The 20,492-nt window shown below is 33.3% G+C and overlaps 1 protein-coding gene across 2 annotated transcripts in view; it reads right to left on the bottom strand.

Annotated features, from left to right (window-relative positions):
* Positions 1 to 20,492, bottom strand: part of beta4GalNAcTA (beta1,4-N-acetylgalactosaminyltransferase A) — a 95,200-nt gene that overhangs the window by 794 nt on the left and 73,914 nt on the right. For both annotated transcript variants that reach the window (XM_088242873.1, XM_088242872.1), the window contains 7 exons: positions 7,973 to 8,217; positions 6,198 to 6,589; positions 5,103 to 5,241; positions 4,381 to 4,478; positions 3,725 to 3,908; positions 2,575 to 2,697; positions 1,640 to 1,735 (listed from right to left, as the gene is read on the bottom strand). In XM_088242873.1, the coding sequence (XP_088098999.1) occupies positions 1,640 to 1,735; positions 2,575 to 2,697; positions 3,725 to 3,908; positions 4,381 to 4,478; positions 5,103 to 5,241; positions 6,198 to 6,589; positions 7,973 to 8,148 (1,208 nt within the window). In that variant the 5' untranslated portion in view covers positions 8,149 to 8,217. The remainder of the gene's footprint in view (positions 1 to 1,639; positions 1,736 to 2,574; positions 2,698 to 3,724; positions 3,909 to 4,380; positions 4,479 to 5,102; positions 5,242 to 6,197; positions 6,590 to 7,972; positions 8,218 to 20,492) is intronic.

Raw genomic sequence — 20,492 nt, 5'->3', positions numbered from 1 at the left:
CCATTTTTTTAATACAGTTATCTACGACTAGCAGAAAGTGGCCCAAGAGTATAAATATTTAGGTAAACCATAAGACGCTTATATTTAAAAAAAAAGAGACTAACCAAATATAGCTAACTAGTATACCTTGATAAAGAAGCTTGTATTGCTTTGAAACCGGTCGGTAGAAAAAATAAAAAATAGGTGTTTAAAAACAAAGTCGTTTTTATTTATTTTATTTTCAAAAAAGACATTTGGAAATTTATGATATTCAGGTGAGACTGTTAAAGGGGATTATACCGAATAGCATAATCCGTGAGAGCGGAACGTATGGGCGAAGGTGTATATTTTAAATTCTGTAATGTTCTGTCGGTAAAACAACTTTGTGACTACAAATTGATTGTAGATCACTTTGTTGATCCGGAATATAAAAAAAGAGTTTCCCACACTCACAACACTAGATTAAAAACTAAGGGCTCCCTGATCATTCCCCGAATTACAAATTACTTCGGAGAGCGAACATTATTTTGCGTTATTCCAAGGTGGTTCAATGATATCCCACAAACCATCATTAACATGAAAGATCTTCAAATGAAAAAAAAAGAACTGAAGAAATATCTTCTAAATACTTTATAGTGCCTGCTAATAAATAAATTTGTATAATATAAATAAAATAATGTAAAATAAACCAATCATAAAAAAAATGTGTCCCCCCCGAAAAGTCTTTAGACTTAGTGGGTAACAAATTGTTGATATGTATTTTAAATTATTCAATAAACGCTGCTTTGCAGCACTGAAACAGAATTCCATGCAGGTTTTAACCAATACTCCCTCCCTCTACTAAGGCCTGGGCACTGACAGCATCCCTAGCAGCGGAATTTTCTTAAAAAGACCACGGGAGAGTCTCCTGTAACACACTCCAGTGAACATATTCTAATGCTTAAACTGCCGCTTGCTTGCATTTTTTGCTTTAAAAATTGTGAACTGCTCTGAAAATAACTGAAAAGAAAATTATAAATCTCGTTCAAAAGTTCTGTTTCTCGTTCAAAAGGTCTAGTTCAAAATCTTGTTCAAAAAGCTGTTTCCGCTGACTTGGCTATAAGCCGATAACTAAATACTCCAGTGCAAGTAAAAGTATACAGTAAAATTACATTCATCTGTATTAATGAGTGCCACACGTTATACGAATATGCATAAATACGGAAGTTGGATTAACCATTAAATTAAGAGAATGGCTTGAAAGAAAACAAAATATTTACTCTAAGATCACTTTTTTCTTGCTTTTGAAATAATCCAGCGAATTCGAATCACATTCAAAACTTACTTTAACATGTCCAGCAAAGTTAATTGCTTTGATGAAGATTGTTATTATAACATCTCTTTTATTTTATATTTCCTAAGAACGATCTGGATATTTAACTATCCGGATGACTGGAGTTCGGATAAACAGAGTTCTGTTCATTTAAACCATATTATATTGATAATCAACAAGATATTCATCATCATCATTCCCTTTTTGCACCTAATGCAATCACAGCCTATGTTATTTGTTTTCGTTGCATGAAGGAAAGATGATCAATCTTAAGCTTCAGGTTCTGATATATCAGGGACAATAATCAACGATATGTTAGGGACATTAAAATGAAATAATATAATATACCTTTCATGGTTCGGTGTTTCCTTTTCATGATCCAACATCGTATATCTAGCGATACTCATCGGGTATCTTGAAATATGATAATGGTGAAACACTATTCTGTAAATACAAAAAAAAAAACTATAAATTAATTGTTAAATCTTGATATTATTTAGTCACATTACAACTGAAAAACATTTCAAACTTATTTGAAAAGCACGCAAACACAAATTATTCACTATTGCTATGTTATAATTTTAACAAAATATATGTTTCAATGATAATGAAGCATAATGTACTGGATCAGGTGACAAAGGAGTCTGAGTCATTTTCAAGATTCAAATCTGGTTTGAGTAATTGGTTTGCTCGAACGGGAATGGATTACTGCGATAGAATGTGGAATAACTGGTGAAAGACCAATACGTATTTATAAATGTAAAATGTAATAAGTGGTATCCTGTATAAAGTATTAATGATATAAATAAGCTTAATATGTATGTGTAAAATATAATATGTATATGCGAATACTCGTATATGAATATATATGTATATGTATGCCCCGACTAAACATGCATTTTCTATCGAGTCAGGGAAAGTTCACACGCATGGGTCGTTCCTGATTGTGTCACTATAAACTGTGTCTCTGTCCCGTAAAAATGTATGTAAAATGTTCTTAATAAATAAAAAAAATAATGATCTAAGTAAAAATGTTGAATTTTTACACAATCAATAAATCTAGATTATACGAATGGTTCTTGAAATTTTAAAACCTTTTAAAATATTTGGTAAGTTTAAATACTGACATTGTGAAAAATTACTCCTAAGGATTTCACATAAGATGTTTTACTTAATTTTCAATCCTTACAACTTTATTTGACATACATAGTTATTTATTTAGATAAATATAAACAACAATTGTACTCTAATAGTTACATTGCTATGTAAAATAGAAAACACACCTGTTTGCCATGTCATCATCTTCACCTCCCCACCCCCAGAAGCTGTTGGAAAATCCATTTACCTTCTGGAATTGTTTAGTTGTTAGCGCTGACACTCCTCCAAATAATCCTCTGTACGGCAACCTTCAAGTAAAACACAAATTGAGTAAGTTAAGCGTCGAAATATCTGCCTACCCTGAGAATCAAACGCAGGATTTTCAGATAAAATCAGCAGATGCCAATTGCTGTTATGATCATTAAAATATTATTAGTTTGATTTTGAAGGCAATGAAGAAATAATAGGATGGACGCAAGCTTCGGTGAAAAGGCCTGGAAGCTTTTTGTGGACACCATCTACTCCAACTAGGGAGCGGACATGGAATGATGATAATTACTTTTTATGTAGTCAACATAAAGTTTTATAAATAAATAGTATAGCCATGAGCTAGATAAAAAAATTAAGCAAAGATTACAGGATAATAGAATATGGTAGATATCCATGTTATAAGACAAAATGGGATGTGGACTAATGGTGGTATAGCGGATTTGCGGATCAGAGGTTTGAGGTTAGAAACCCACTCTACCATAACTAGATTCCAAACTTCCAGCACAGTTATTTATTGGTTAAAACTTACTCCAAAATTGAAATATTTGGGTAAATCATAACAACACAAATTTCTAAAAAAGTCAGGATCAAATAATTAATAAACATTATTATTTTTGAGCTGTAAAGGATTATTCTCATCGGTCTCGTGGTGTAGTGGTCAGCGCGTTTGCCTACCATGTAAGAGGTCTCGGGTTTGATTCCCGACATAGTCGATATGAAATATTGATTTAAAAGGGTGCTTTTGCACTAGAATATTTCAAAGTCCCTGTTCTGGTACCTGAAGCATAAGACTGATCATCTTACCTTCACATAACAACAATAATAAAGACACGCTGCGATTGGTGTACTAATGCAGTGCCCTATGCATCATTAGGTGCAGAAATGGAATGATGATGAAAGGGTCATTCATCTTGTTAAATTGAGCTGTTAAATTTTTGAACTGGATACCTTTGCCTAGAAATCATTACAAGTTTCGTATGCTCGTATCACTCTCGCATTCTGCACGAATCTCTACATTTAGGCACGGATTTTGTAAATTATTAGAAAAGCATGTTTGATGCTTACTTGAATTCGAATTTATCAATGGCGGCCGAGAGGTGCCTGGGCTGCTGTGGACAAGTGTAAAGATTCCTGTCATCCAGAGGAATCAGATCAACATCGTGGAAAATAAAACAATCCCACCGCCGCATCCTCATGCCTTCCACGAAACCGACATTCATTAGAGCTGCTCTATTGAATTTGGCTTCACCTGAATAAAAAAAAGGTAGAAATCATTTCTTGTATAAATCGACGAATAATTAATTTGGTTATAATATCATGCATTTTTTTACAGATCATGTATCTAACACTCGCTCACTAAATTAGTAGCGACATAAAAATATTGATTTTATTACATTATGTCAGTTACCATAGGAGACATAGAATTAAGTCATTATTAGGAACTGATGGATGGATAAGATGGATTATCCAAACTGACAAATGATTTTCATTGTTTCCTTGTCCTGTCAGCACTCGTATTAAATTTTACTAATTGGAAATTTATATATATTTAAAGGCAAACTTCTGAATTTCGTAAAAACATATTTGTATGAATAGTTAATAGTTAGTTTTCAAATAATCATTTGAGAATTGTTCATTTACTTTTTACTCTAAATTTAAGGGGAAAGCTCCTTCAAACTTTGAATCAAAATACACAATATATGTGGGATGTCAAAAATTACCTGTTTGCTCCACTATAAATATTTGATAGTCTATTTGTTGTTTCATCAAGAAAGGGTGTAAATTATTCAAAAATATTGCAAGATGAGATTCTCGGTCTCTGAAAAAAAAGGAAATCATTAAAAACTGCCCTTAGTAAGAATTAATATGCAAACTTATATAGTGCCTCGTGATACATCATCATAAGGGAACATTACAACGTGGTTATTCTGAACATTTTTGATGGTGGATTTCCTGGATGTTCTCAAAAGATTGCTTCTGTATAAGTTGTAATAGAATAGCCGAGGGAGGGATGGCGACAGCTCTGGTTTGCCCGATCGGACTTGGTTCTCCTAAATTCTCCTAAATGGGTATCACCATCACAATGAGGAAGTTCAGTAATATGTAATGCTTCATCAGAGGAATGATTTTTTAAAGTTTTGTAATTTAGGAATTACTTCGCTGAAATTGAGGTGCACTGATAGTGATATGGGCAATAAAGAATATTTTAAAGAAAAGTAATATCCGTTATTTTAAGCTTAATCGCTTAAAATTTGTTTTTGCAATGTGCAAATCTAAAAAGAGACTACAAAACCTCTAGAATGGATCCGAGAAAGTTTAGGGGGAAGGCTTGACTGGAACCTGAAGGGTAAGACTGATCCCTTTACTGTCATGTACACAGTATTTCTTTATATATAGCAATGCACCATAAGGGTTAAATGATAATAATGAACTATTAATTTACCTGTAAGGTATAATGATGGCTACTTTGTTACGAGGTTTACAATTTCGGGGGGCGAAGCGTCCTCCTTCTTCCACATCCAAGTGACTGAACTCAAGGTCCTTCAAGGAGATCTCTGTCAAGTTGGCTGAGATGTGTCCCACTATGACAAACATAGATGTGAAAATTAACATATTACAAATGAAAAATAATGTAATTTTATTGGTGTTTAGATTGTTACAGTCGCTCCTTTCAATATATGAAACGTTTATTTGGTCCACCCTCAACAACTTTTTTTTTGAAAAAAATAATTCACCCAAATAACATTCCATTACATAAACTCTTATAAATAAACAACTACAACAGTGTTAGTCACTCTCCAAGCACAAGAGTTAGTCTATTTTTTTGGAGAGTATTAAATCAAGTTAACTTCTTTATTAACTAACCTGGATTCTTTTTTAGACAGTGATAACATTTACTAGATGCGTAAAAGTAGATTTGTATAGAATTTTTTTAAAACATGTACCTTTTATGAAATTTATTAATAAAAAAAATATTAAAAAAATATATAGAAATGTTTAGAGCCGGTGGTTGTCGCATCCCTTAAACTGCGTATGTCACAAAATAATGTATACTATGGTATACTGTGGTGATGGTAAAGGTGACGATGGATTTTAGTATTTACATGTTTATTTTTTTGAAAAAAAAAAATATTTGCGCATTCACGAATTTACCCAAATATTTCAATTTTGCGGGTTCGAATCTCGGGCTTCTGATCCATAAGTCCGCAACACTAGCTACGGGAACACAACCCGGTTCCATGTTTATATTGTGAGAGTCCTGACAAAGGGACGGTTATGTCTCGAAACGGGTAGACATTAAAAAATACTTACTGATTTTGTCTTCTTGTGTTACTAAGAGTGTTACTTTTCACAAAAGTGATTATGCCCTATTTTTATAATTACGATAATAAATAATCAGTTACTCAGGTGGTCAGGAAGTGCATTCTGGGCTCGCTTATCTTCAGCTAAATGGCCTCGTAAATAAAAGTTTACAAGTGACCCTAAGGAAGGTAAGTGTTACGTGTGGAGTTCTACAAAATAAACAAGAGTTGCTTACCCAGGCCAGGAGGAAATAATGGACAAGAAACATCGCATCCAGACGGAGGGGGTTCTGTAAAGGTTCTCGCATCCGAACCCACTGAAGAGGAAAGTTCGCCTTCTAACCTTAGGGAAGTAGAACTGTTTATCATATCACTAGCACTACTGAGAGTTTTATTGACAGTGTCATTATTATCACTTTGATTGGTTTTCATGTCGAGGAACACTGTAGCTCTGAGAGTAGAGTTGTGAATGTTGACAGGGTTCTTTTCATCCACTGTTTGAGGGGATGATGTAGGTGTGATGTTGGTAGAAGAGAAGACCTCCTGCTGGGAGTTGGGACTTGCGATGTGGTCGTCGAAGCAATGGCGGCCGTGTGTACGCTTGGGCCACTGCACTCCTTGTGGAATTCTGAAACAATGAATACATAATATTGCATATAATGAAATTATATTTGAAGCACTAACTTTGTGGTTATTTATTATAACAAAATAAATTAAAAAAAAAAATTAATTAAAAACTTATTTTTTCGACGGACCGGTTTCAAAGCTACACAATATTCTTTATAAAGGTATACTTGGCTAATGAATTATATCCTCTTTTATTTTTGCAGTGATAACTTAATATTACATTATTTATACATAATATGGAGCTAATAAGTAGAAGGTAGAAAAAAAGTGGTTAAAAACAAAGTTGTTTTACATATTATATTTTTGAAAAATATTGATGGCATAAGGTATTTAACTAGTTTCAAGTTTTTACTATTTTTATAAACCCCTAAAGAATTAAGAGTGACATATATTTTACAACAGAATTAAACAGACAGAAGAATCGAAGAAATATGGATATTAAAACATAGGCAGAATAGTAAATTTTATGTGTGTAAAGTGATTATTTAAATCAGTTAATGACAGGTCATAAGTACTGTAAATGTCTAGACTTCCATATTCTCTATTCCAAAATGTTATCTGTTCTCTATCTTCTTTGTAATATAAGAAGGTATATATTTTACAAAAACAAACAAACCATCACGTCATTTCCCCATAAGGGTAGACAGAGGATAGAACGCCACATCACTCTATCTTTGCATGCAGATTTCGCTTCCTCTACATTCATACATCTTCTAATGCACGCGCGCCGATTATTCCGACTTTTAACATGTCCATCTTCAAGTATTTGTTGGATTTGGTCATGCCATGTCTTTCTCGGTCTTCCTTTATTTCTGCATCCATCAACATTTGCATTGTAAATATTTTTAGCTGTTCTTTTGCTGTCCATTCGCTCTACATGTCCAAACCAGCGCAGAGCTCCTTTCTTGATTTTGTCGATAATGCTTGTCTTAGCCTTCCACACATCCCTGTTTGACTCCTTTATGAATGTCAAACCACAATGTTTATGATCAATTTATCCTAACACATGCTGTACTGCCTTTATACATTTTTTACTATGAATCATATTCTGGTATCACACGAAGAAAATCCGTAACTACATTGAGGTAAATTCTGATAAAATTAGCGTTTTGTCAAAAGTGAAGGTTTAAGTTTGTCATAGCTTTATGGACAAAGATAAACTTTTTTTTTAATTCCAGTAAAAATGGCTACATAGTGCAGAGCCAATTCTACCATATAAACATAAAACAAAATTTTATATTTAAAGCACTCATGGTGGTCTTTGCATATCCCGCCATCGCTCAAACAACGGTGAATGGAGCCACCCTTCAGATCTATAGTTAACTAATTTTTGACAAAAATGGTAGTCAGGGCCTTCCGAATGACGGCAGTATTTAGGTCTCACCTCGGGAGCGATGTGTTGGAAGCGTACAGGGTGATCGTGCGGCCGCCCTCCATGAGCAGGCCGGACACGTACTCCAGGAAGACGACGGCCCCCAGCACGAGCAGCAGCAGCTTGAGTAGGCGGGCGCGCGTGCACGCCGCGCCGCCCGCCGCGCCGCCCGCGCCGCCGCCCGCCATGGCGCGCGCCCTCAGCGCCGCCTGCGCCGCCAGCCCGCTCTGCCGCCGCACCCGCTCATGACCGTGACTCTGAAAAACCGGAAATTCGAAATGCTGTAACTGACAGAGTGTAAATTGTTCAAGAAATAGAAAATAATCTTCAAATTAAAATGCACCTCACTTACTCAGTTTTAAGAAACGCCTAAAACGTTATTATAAATATTTTTCATCTATATGCGCCCAGAGGGCTATTACACGACAGGTATAAAATTAAAATTCGAGCGTTTTATGGTACGACAAAATAAGTAGTCTAATAAAAAACAGTTTTTTTTTTTTTTTAAGTATTGCATGACATTATGATTTATTAAAGATAAAATACTGCATAAAAGTAGGTAGGTACATAATTACATGCGTTGAAGAAATTTTTAGGCAAAAAATTGAACAATAATATTTTGAGTTTGTCCAAATTTTTGTGGACTTTGTAGAATTTAAAAAAAATTGAAGTTTACAGTAGGTATTATTTAAGTGTGGGTAAGAAAAATAGAAAAGGTCTGAGTGATTTTTACAGCATTAGGATAATGTAAATTATTTTAATTTTATCACCGAAAGAATTTCCACTCTAAAAACTGACAATGGAAATCGATACATGCCAATTTCTCCATACCCGTTTTCGAGCCGGTGGAGTCTGACCATTGGAGAATTTACAAAACAATTCTGTCTACCAGACGTCACAAATAAAAGTAGAATGCAATGTTGTACACCTATTTGGTGTATTTCATCATATCCTTAGAACCCTAATATTGATGTATATATATTTCACTCATCTAGATCCTCTTCCTGTCTCCTCCCAAACTCATTACCTGATACCGCATTCCTTAATGTGTTAACGTAAGTAATTTTATTATTTTAGTTTATATGGCAAACTGCTCACTGAAAAACAGCTGTTATTTGTAATTAATTTACACTTTTAATAAGAACCTAGTTTTTGTCATGTAGCTAGTGTCGCGGACTCACGGATTACCATCACTTGATTCCCATTTTCCAATAGTGAGTTATTTACAACTTGTTAAAAATCCAACAATTATTATTTATCAGTAAATCGTAAGAACACATTTTTTTAAATAAATAAAAGTACAGATTTTAACAAATTCTTCTGACCAGACCGTTTTTTGGTTAGCTGGAAGATATTGCTTCGAGCAATAAGTCCGCGAAGGCGCAAATATTTTCGTACTGAAGATTGAAATAAACGGATAAGCTAAAAAAAAAAGGAGCTGCTGAAACGATATTAGCCCCGTAGTAAAAGCTCAAAAAAGAGTCTAAGAAAATCATACAAATTTCCTAGTCAGGAGCTTTAGAAAATATTTCACGTTCTTGATATACGACAGATAAGCAGTAAAACTGAAATTATCCGGATCAATGATTGCCGGACGCTATCACATCAAAACTTACTCAAACATGTACAGTAAAGTTTATTGCGTTGACGAAGAAACGCACCGGCCGCCGGCGTACTTTTTCTATTTGTTATTGTAACACCTCCTTTACTTTTTTTCCCGATAACGATCCGAATATTTGACAATCAGGATGGCTGAAGTTCGGATAAACGGAGTTCTACTGTATAACGAGGTTATGCCCGTAAGAACGAGGAAACAATGAGTGTGCCATGGGCACACAACACATACGGAGTGACGTGAGGGCTCCGAAAAGCGATCTTTCCAAATTCTTTATTTTTTATGGTCCTAAGCTGTTGAACCGAATGTTTGGAAAGCAGAATCTGCATCAGCAGAAAGATCATAAAGTTCTCTAAAATATTCTCCAATTCTGTTGTAATTTGGAGCGATCGGAGGAGATTGTGTTGTTGTAGTTGTATTGTAACATACATGTGTATATATTTTGAAAGAAATACGTTATTTTTATCTCGTTAAATATTATATAATGTATGAAGCCTATGTAAAAACTAAAATATGTTATATGCAACTACTATGGGGAACAGGAAATCAAAATGACATAAACAGACTACAAAGACAGCAAAATAAAATATTAAAGTTAGTGTATGACCTTCCCTATCTAACAGCAACTAAAGAACCTTTTGAAGAAACTAAACAATTAAATGTAACTGAACTCTTTAAACTAGAATCCTTAAAATTTATTCATAAATTAGCCACTGATGTAATTGTAGACGAAGAATTAAAACTTGAAAAAAACTGTAGTAAACATGAACACAATACGAGAATATCAGAAAAATATCGTATCCAACCTTTTAAAACGAGAAAAGGACAATCGAGACTAATAAACCATGGACTGAAATTATACAATAAATTACCAGACAAAACTAAACAAAAGACTCAGACAACCTTTTCAAAAGATGTTAAAAATATTATTAACAGTAGAATGTGCATTTTAAAAGTAAAAATATATTTTTTCATGTATGTAACCCGTAACGGTTTATCAATAAAATTTAAATAATTTATTTTTATTTTTATATAAGTTGTTTTTTTTTTCTTCATCAAAACACATACAGTAAAACTCTAATGAACCGAATCAATTGGAACCGGACCCCATTCGGATAACCAAAAATTCGGATAATAGGATTTTTCCGAAAAAAAAGGGTAATTTTAATTAATTACTGTATTGTTTATTTTTAAAGAAAAAAAGCTTTTAATTCATTAAATGAAAAGGCAACACTTTTACATGCTAAGCGTAGTTACAAGTGCTGTACATCAGTACAGTATGTACGTACCATACTGTAAATGAAAGTAATTGCTCACTGAACATCTCGCTCAAAGTAAGATGTTGGACTGTCATCATCACGAACAGTGGGGGAAAGGAGGACAATTCGCGGAGGGAGGGACAATAGCGCGCGAAGACACAATCATTATTTTGCGAATCGCAGTACGTTTCCGTCTTATTTTTTTCTTCTGAAATTCTAAAATTCTTTTTATTCTGAAAGCGATTCGGATAATCGCCGATTGGGATAGTCAGAGTTCGGATAGTTGGAGTTCTACTGTATTTCATTTTGTCCTGCTGCAATCTATCTGCCCATTTAAAAACCGATAGCGTCGTTTTAGGTTTCGAATGTTCTCCTGCGCTGTGCCGCTGCGATTGTATTTAAGTATATTTTGTTTTTAATTTTAAATATCTTAGTTTATGTACGAATAAATTCGTAGTAATTGTATTTAATAATGTAAAAAACCTTGTGCCGCGTGCGTAATAAAATAAAATAAAAATCCGTCAGTCGAGAAATAATGTAAAGGGTTAAGGATTTGTCGATAAGCAAAACAACCTTTGTTGGGGGGGTTATTTGGTGCCATGTTGGCAATTCATAAAAAGTAATGGACTTCATTAGACGGACTTTAATGTTCGGTAAATAGAAAGTAGGGGGGGGGGTTGGACCAACTCCACACGCGACACTTTTACGGTCAGATTTGGATATGGGGCCAACCCCCGTTTTTGGCCACTTTTATACTTTTTTTTACTTTCAAAATTTCACCACAGATACAATAATGGGTGTAACGTTGGTTTCAAAACTCCACAGAATAGGTCATACACTTAAGGTTTAGGAGTGTGAAACTAAAGTCAATTATTTTGTTTGTAATGATGGTTTTTGTTTTTAAAGTAGGAAATCGCAATTTGTACTAGTTTGGGTCATTATGTTATTAAAAAGGGTTTTTCAATCATGAGTGGACATAAAAATGTGTTTGCAGTTCAAACCAGTATGATTATTAACCCTTTATAAAGGCACCTAGAACTAATTGGGACATAAATATACCACCAGAATTGGGTTTTTTCTTTTCTTTATATATTTTTTTCAATAATAAGTCTTATGTCACAACATTTCAGTCTTCCACTCAGCCTTTTTAAATGCAATAGGTTTATTGTCTTTAAAAAAAACACATTTTATTACAATATTTGAGTTTGTCCATATGTTTGTAGACACTTAAACCAGCCATTGACAGGTCATAAGCCCTGTAAATGCCTGGACTTCCATATTCCCTTCTTTAAGGTATTCTCCATCCCTGTTGTAATTTGTTAACATTTTATTAGGTTTGCAAGACGTAAATCAACACAAAATGTGTCCTATTTTATTTATTGATTAGGATTTACGTACATATTTATACTTACTGAAGAGAACAGAAACAATAAGAAAGGCGAAAACAGTTAACAATTTACATACCTATATATAAATACTTTATTTTAAAGGGTTGATAATCAACATGCGCCTAGACGGCCAACGCGGGTTCGATTTCCGCCAGTCACAAGTTACAAAACATAAGAAAGATTCAATTTGTCTGGATGTTGCGGTATCCTTTTTACAACTTCCGGGGCAAAACCGGTGCTCTTGCCCTTCTCGTATGTAGGTACGCAATACCCAGTACAGGACTACAACAGCGAAGTAAATTATTGATATTTTTTATTTCGTTTAATTAGCACGCAAAGCTTATTGCGTAATTGTAAACCAACAAAAGAAATAAATAATAAGCACGATAAATGCTATTTGCTATGTTCAATTTTCATATTTCACAGCACTGCTAAATTATTTTGTCAATAAAACATTATAGGTATCTGCACAATCGGTAGTCATTTATAGGTCGTTAATTGTTTTTTTTTTAAATTATGGGGACAGGTTGTCAGGTTGACACTTTTAAGGTTAAACGCGCGAAAATTAAGAAATCATATGATTTTGCTATTTTAAAACGAATGTTTTTTTTTAATCGCGCAATAATAAAATTTAAAAAAAAAACATAAACTAGATGAAAACAATATTTTTTAAAGGTAACACTATTAAAAAATATACTTTAAAGTTTTGTGTAACTAAAATATAATTGCCTTTAAACCGGCAGATTACGCCATTTCAAATTTAGACTTAACTTAGGTATCTGGGATCTCAATAAAGACTAAGTATTGAACTAAAATGTGTTATAATAATTTGAAGATAATAAATTTAAAAGGAAAGTGGCCGCAGCAAAATCTTAATTTTTCGTTTTTGAAAAGAAATACAAGCATTTTAAATCACATACATTTTTGTGACATTTTCCTTTATTTCTACGTAAAATTATGCCTTCGGTAATACTTAAAAAAATATATTTATTGAAATATTTTAGTTGAAACCTTTTTTAATAGTCGTAAATAATTTGAATGGTTTATGTATAACCAAAAATATATAAATATTAATTTCAATCAGAGTTGAATTGATATTATCATAAAATTGGAAAATTTTCAGATGTAGGTACTTTAATATTTCAGAATATTTCAGGACCGGCATTTCAGATTTATAATATCTAAGTCGACAAACTGCAAGTGCAAATAATTTTTACTTAATGCTGATTATAAGCAGTCAAGTAGGATGAAAATAATAGTTTATTAAATATCTAAAATAGAATAGAATAGTTCAGGTTTCTTCTAGGAAGTTTTTCTATTCTCTCCAATTTGGGAATTTAGAATCAATCAACTTCATAACCGATATTATGTCTGTTTTATAACGTTAACATACAAAAACCGTTCATATTCTACTAAAGTACCACAGTTTAATACATTTTTTAAATGATAAAAAGTAGTGCTAAAAAAATTGCCAAAGTAAATTTTATATGAATTCATAATATATGTATTGCTAATGCTAATTAGGTATGCCATAACTAATACCCACATTTTTTCCGTAAAATAGAAGAATGTCCAAAAATAGCGACATTAACAAAAATATTATTTACCCTCTCTGTTATTGGACAAGTTAATCATTTTTATAAAATACAGTTTAAAATCTGTCACGCGATGTCCAGTCGAGTGGATAAGGTTCGCATAAAACAGCGCCCTCAAAAACGAAAAACAAAAACAAGCTGAAACATAATAGGTAAACAAAAGTTACCAAAATGGCCCGTTTCAGACGTTTCGTACAAATGCATACGGCACGATAAAATTACTTAGGGTGGATTGATTTTTAGTGGGTTTTTCAATGTTATTTTTACTAACAAATTACAACAGGGATGGAGAATATGTATTTTTGTAATGTATATGTTATATTTAAAATAAATAAATTGAATTGAATTGAAATAAGGGAATATGGAAGTCTAGGCATTTACAGGGCTTATGACCTGTCATTGGCTGGTTTAAGTGGCCACTTTACAAACTGTGTAACATTCACCATTTTGCATGAACATTTTGTTTGAACATCCGTATTTCTTTCATTCTTCCATTTGTTGATTTGAGTGAAGTTAAAGAGCTGAAACCTTTATTATGGTGAAGAGATTCATCTGACTGAATTATTTCACATACTAGGCAACGCCTGCAAACAATTTTTCAATTTTTAAACTTCTTCTTGGACCAGTTGGTTTCATTACAATATTTGAGTTTGTCCAAATGTTCGTAGACAAAATAATGGATTTCACCCCCTCGGGAGTCATTAAGATTAACAAAACTAACTTTGTCAATCTTAATTACTCCCGAGGGGGTGAAATCCAGTCTTTTGTCTACGAACATTTGGACAAACTCAAATATTGTAAGTTATTTTTATTTATTTAACGGTAGGCAAACGCACTAAATAGTCTATACCATCATTATTTGTCTATAAATAAGGCCCTACATGTCTTTTATCATTATGGATAACGTATATAGCACCATTTTTGTAATGTAATCCCTCAAGGGCGCTTTACAAAGTGATTAATAAAAACGTATTTTTTGTATTATGGATGCCTTTTACAGCGCATCCGAGATCCTAACTAGCCAAGGGCTTTGGAACAAATTACTAATTTGGATAGCTTCCTTTTACTCTAGTGACTGGCTATTTTTATTTTACCATTTACCACATTTAAATTGGATTGCATTTTTTTTTCGTGTTATGTATGCCTTGAATATATTTTTGCAATGTACATAAACGTATTAAATAAATAAATTGAAATTGAAAGCTCTAAAAATACAACTTTTCGGGACAAATTAGTGATTTTTTATACTTAAAAAATCTGATATTTTTAAACGAGAGGCTTTAAAGTAAATTTGTGTTCTAAAATACGTTACTTCTGATATATTTGTTATTAACACGATAAAGTGTTCTTTCTTAGTTTTCATATATTTTTGATGCTCAAAATGGAGATACATTTGTTTACCCCTAAACATCTTTATGGCACAACATAAAATGTTCTATGGGAAAACGACAGTTAATACAAAAATTTTTTTACGTAAAAGTTTTTAAGTAAAAAATAAGTGTTATTTATTAATCATAAAAATGTTTTTTGTAAGGATAACACAGTTGAATGTTTTTTTAAATAGTAAAATGTTAAAAGAGTGCCTATACACATCAACGAAAGGTTTTAATTTTCATGAATTTATTGTCATTTTTGATAAACCAATAGTAAAGCTTTTTTTTTCAGGAAATAACAAACTCTATCTTATGACTTTTTTGTAAAAAATAAAAAAGAAGATATTTATAAGTAATACTACTTTAATTTTCATCTGTGAAACAAATTATTAAAATAAAAATTATATATATTGTATTTTAAAAAAATAGGAGTTGTTGCTACCCGTAATAGAAGACGAAAAAATTGGTTTCGACATAGTAATTACTCAATTTCATCATATTCGGAGTTACCATAGTTTACCTCTCTCATGCAGATATATATTATGGTACCTACTTAACAGCTAACACCGCTCTAAAAGTCGAACCCCTCCTTTTCTGTTCAAACTTGTTTGTGTGCGAATATTCTCAGGAGGCATGAGAACGCAAACACCCGAGTGCATTGACATATTAATACATAGACATGCCCTGAACTCTTAAAAAATGATGACACTTACTCATGACCAAACGCCAAGTCATACTCAACGTGTTAGTCGTTATTCGACCGCTAGCTCGTGACGTTTAGAATCGAAACAAAAATACCTACTTGTGTCACGAAAATGAGTAAAAACCTTACGGATAAAAATATTGTAAAAAGGATTGTGTAACTTTCATTGGTCCATGGTTCCATCCATGGGTGATTAACAAAGCTTAAAACAATGAATATTCAAATATAAATATATTTTTATGTAAACGTTAAAATTCGCCTGGCGGCGCAATTGCGAAGCTCTTCTTAGTTACAGTGATACACTGATAGAAATTCGTTTTTAAAATATAATGAACGTTGTTAATTATCTCTGTTTATTAAGTTAGTCTTCTTTGTTTATTCTCAATGTATAAATATTTATAAAAAAAGTATATTGTTAAGTTTCCTCGGCACGGGTAACCCCAGTGATGTCACGTTATTTTTATTATTAATTATTGTTTATAATGGAAAAAATATAAATAAATAAATAAAGAAAAGTCTTTTCGTCCCTAAAATCCAGTGAAAAGAAATGAATAGGTCGAAATTATAAGGAATTTATGAAAAGAACCTGATTAGGATCCACCAAAAACGAATGTTGATTGTTAACGTTAAAATATAAATTTTGTATGTTAACGTTAAAATATATGTAAATATAAAAATGAGTATCCTTTAATTGTTTGTAGCATTTGCATGCTCGTTGGATGCAGACCCGGTATAAATAAACAGTACTTAGTAACTATACACCGCTCTAATTTTCTTGCCTCTTCTTTCACAGTTGTAGCTGCTCGATTGTGGACGCCCCTTCTTTATTTACATTTAAATCAAGATTGAAATGTCACTATCTAAAAATTCAAGTTGTTCCTTTCTTTTTCTACTTTCCTTCCCACCTCCTCTCCTCTCTTTATACTATAGTGTCATTTTTTTAATAATTAATTTTTGATTTTAATTTTGTATAAAATTTTAAGTATTCCTTACAATATGTCCATGAACCTAATTGTAATTTTCTCAAACTGAACGGTTTGTGTAGGTAGGAAGAAATTGCTTTAAGGCAATATGCCCGCCCTTATATGTTTATAATGTATATGGCGGCCTCCACGGTGTAGTGGTCAAGACGCTTGACTCGCGCACGGAAGGTTCCGGGATCGATTCCCGGTGAGAATACAAAAATTAAAATGTGATTTTTCTCAAGCTTGGGTGCTCTGTGATGTAATTCACCACTGTAATTAGGCCTCCTGGCCTGTTGTGGTGCAAAAAAAAAAGTAAAATATGTAAAAAAAATAAATTGTACTAGCGGACTCGACAGACGTTTTTCTGCCCAAACATTGCCTTGCCTGCTATTACCTGGTTCGGCAAACGGTTTTTCGATAAACTATATACGAAGTGACATTTGACATTGAGTTAGACATTTCAATCTTTTCGTTTCGTCATTGTGTGATTTGCTATTGCCCAAAGCAAAATCAAGAAAAGAGTGCAATAGGTATCTCGCTATCCTGCGCCGATTGGCTAAGGCCCGGTTGTTTGATCGTTAGTTATAGTTAAACATCTATAATAATAGTTCTAAATGGGTTGCTTCATCTATAGTAACTAACAGTGGATATATAAAGATGTGCATATACAGTGTTAAATAATAAATAAATAACTGGGTACGTTTTCGTGTCACTACTTTTAAAAATATTTTACTCTATAGGGCATGTCTATGTACTTTATGTCAATGCCTGAATGTAACAGTTCTAGCGTACCGCAGGCGCAGTATGCGAGGGGTATGAGAATATCTGCAAAGTCTCGCTAGCGAGATTTTCTTTAAATAAAACAGTAGAAGAGTCGGTTGCCGCTACGACACGAGTAACGATCAATCACAAATGAGTATACGAGTGGAACAGAATAGTAGAACAGTAGAACGGCGTCCGCCACTCCGTCGGAAGAGCTTTCTGTAAGTACTAATAAGCTCTAAGCTCAGCGTTGAACGAAATTCACAGTATGAGCAATACTTAATTAGTTGAACGACCGTAAGCGTGACGAATTTTCCACTTCGGAGTATCGAAATAAGTACACGTTTTCTCGAAAATATTATACAATGTTTGTGAAATAATATGAGCGATGGATAGATAGCATACATTTAATAAAGTAACTGAGATATCTTACCTGCTAAAGCATACCAGAAACCTAGTATGTTCTTATATTTCACATTTCGTATCCATTTGTTAGGGGGATTGTTTCAATAACACATAATATATTATACTATTATTACTATAGTATATTAGACTCCAATATTTCATATTTTTCCGATTGACGATTCAGTCAGATCGATAGGCTAAATAGGTACTCCGCATGCATGGGTTTAAAAATCTATATTACAAAAACCCATGTGCTGTGCTTCTTGCCTTGATGCCGAAAATCCCTCTGATCTGAGAGTATGTAACGGAAAATGGCAGCAATAAAAAAGAGCCCGGCTAGAAGTAGCAGGCACCGCATTCAACAGTATGAAGGCTGTTTGGAGATCGGATATTTCTTAGAGTACGATTCTATATAACGCCTGCATAGCCTCTATTCTCCTCTACAGATGCGAATCGTGGCATCTCACTAGGGCCCAAAACAGAAAAATACTGAGTTTTGAGAATAGGAGTCTTAAAATAATCTTGGTGCACGGTGGTTTGACTTTGTGATGAATTAAGAAATAAGAGAACGGAAGCGATTCGGTGACAGCTGTCATCAAGCAGAGGCGATTCGGTTGGCCGGGCCATATACTGGGGATGCCTCTTTAGAGCCTTAACCATGCTGGCCTACTTTACAAGGCATCAAGTCCATGATTTCCTGAATATCCTCCGCCGACTGTCCGCCGGTAGTTCATACCAGTACTACACGAGAGAGCAGCTGACAGAGATTCCTGGAGGCTCTTTGTGGACACCATATGCTCCAACTAGGTTCTAAGTAGGTTGAAAATACTTCGATTATATAATTTATTACTAATATAGTTCCGTGTGTGACAACAGAACCAGAACCCCGGACGACTGTTTTCGACTCGACGGCTACTATTAAGTAGAAATCCTGAGAAAGGAAATCGAGTGGAGGTAAGTCCGCCTCGTAGCGTAGTGGGCATGTTTGCCTACCAAGCTTGAGGTCCGAGGTTTGGTTCCTGGGAGGGTAGAAAAGAAATATTGGTTTTAAAGGTGGTTCTACACTGCAATATTTCCGGCACCTGAAGCGTAAGATTGATCACCTTAACTTCCAGGTAACAATATGATCTAGATACGATACACTTTTTTTTAAAACGTATACGGTACAATTGCCTTTTACATAACGTACAATGTGAACATATTGGTTCAATTTAAAATTTTAAAAAAACGTGTACCCAAAATAAGAAACAAAAAATTTAACCTAAAAATTGTACAACACTTCCAACGGCACTTAAAAATTAATTATAAAAAGCAAATTAAACAGTAAATCATTTTAAAGGTACTTATATGTATAAATCTAAAGGTTTAATTACCATTCACCATCTTTAAAAACGTTTAAAAGGTTTGTTCCAATACCCTACATTAAATATTTCCGACACGTGTGAATAACTATTGCCGAATTCATGAAGTCTATTTAATTCGGGATTACAAGTATACACTGTCCGTAAATTGTTGCTACAAAACTGTGGCACCCGTGCCTAGTCAATCTTCCAGGCACCCCAAAGTTTAAAGTAATAACATTTCTGGAAAATCCCATGTAGAATAAATATAGAATCAATTTAATGGGTCAATAATTTTACTTCTATTGTTAAATTTTAACAAGTTTAATATTTTTAGTAAAAAATCGTAATTCAAAAGTTCACGACTAATTCTAAGTTTAGAATTTATGTACCTTAAGAATTTTTTTGGACTCTTTCCAAAGAATTTTGATGACAGCAACTTTGAGTATGCCACGCCCTATGCACCACCAGGTTCAGATTTTTTGGACTCTTTCTAGAGAATTTTTACGACAGCAACTTAGAGTATGCCGTGCCCTATGCACCACTGGGTTCGGATAGGGAAATCATGATCTTATTTAGAATTATAAAGCGAAATCAACGTTCAAGCATAACTATATGTAATAATTTGTTATATTATAATTACATAAATACGTAGGTACAGTAATTAAGATAAGCAAAGAAATAAATATTTTTTTTATAAATACCGAGGAATGCTGTATATCTTTAATCAAAAAAATACTTCAAGCTTAAAAATATACGCATGTTCAGATTGTAAATATCCAATCAATTATCTTGTTCATACCGACACTAGAATATAATACCTGGGCTTTTCACGTGTTTACAATATAAATATTGACGTGTAGAAAGGAGTAACATTATTATTATTATTTATCTTTCATCTTCACGCGTCGACGTGAAATGCTTTTAGAAATCAGAGCGATACTAACGTAGGTATTGCTTCAATATTACCATAGCAAAAATAAAAGTTTCATCCCGTTCAAAAAGCACGTAGGTACATTTTATATACTTCAGCGTGTAATAAATACATTATATTAATCATATAGGCGATGTAACTAACACTTTGATGTCTGTATTTTAAAATAATACATTTCTCACAAGCTTGAGAA

This window comes from Micrasema longulum, unplaced genomic scaffold (assembly GCF_059751315.1).
Source record: "Micrasema longulum isolate JH-2025_06_02 unplaced genomic scaffold, ASM5975131v1 h1tg000173l, whole genome shotgun sequence".
NCBI lineage: Eukaryota > Metazoa > Arthropoda > Insecta > Trichoptera > Brachycentridae > Micrasema > Micrasema longulum.
The sequence above is the reverse complement of the archived record's forward strand: the minus strand, read 5'-3'. Positions and strand labels throughout refer to the sequence as shown.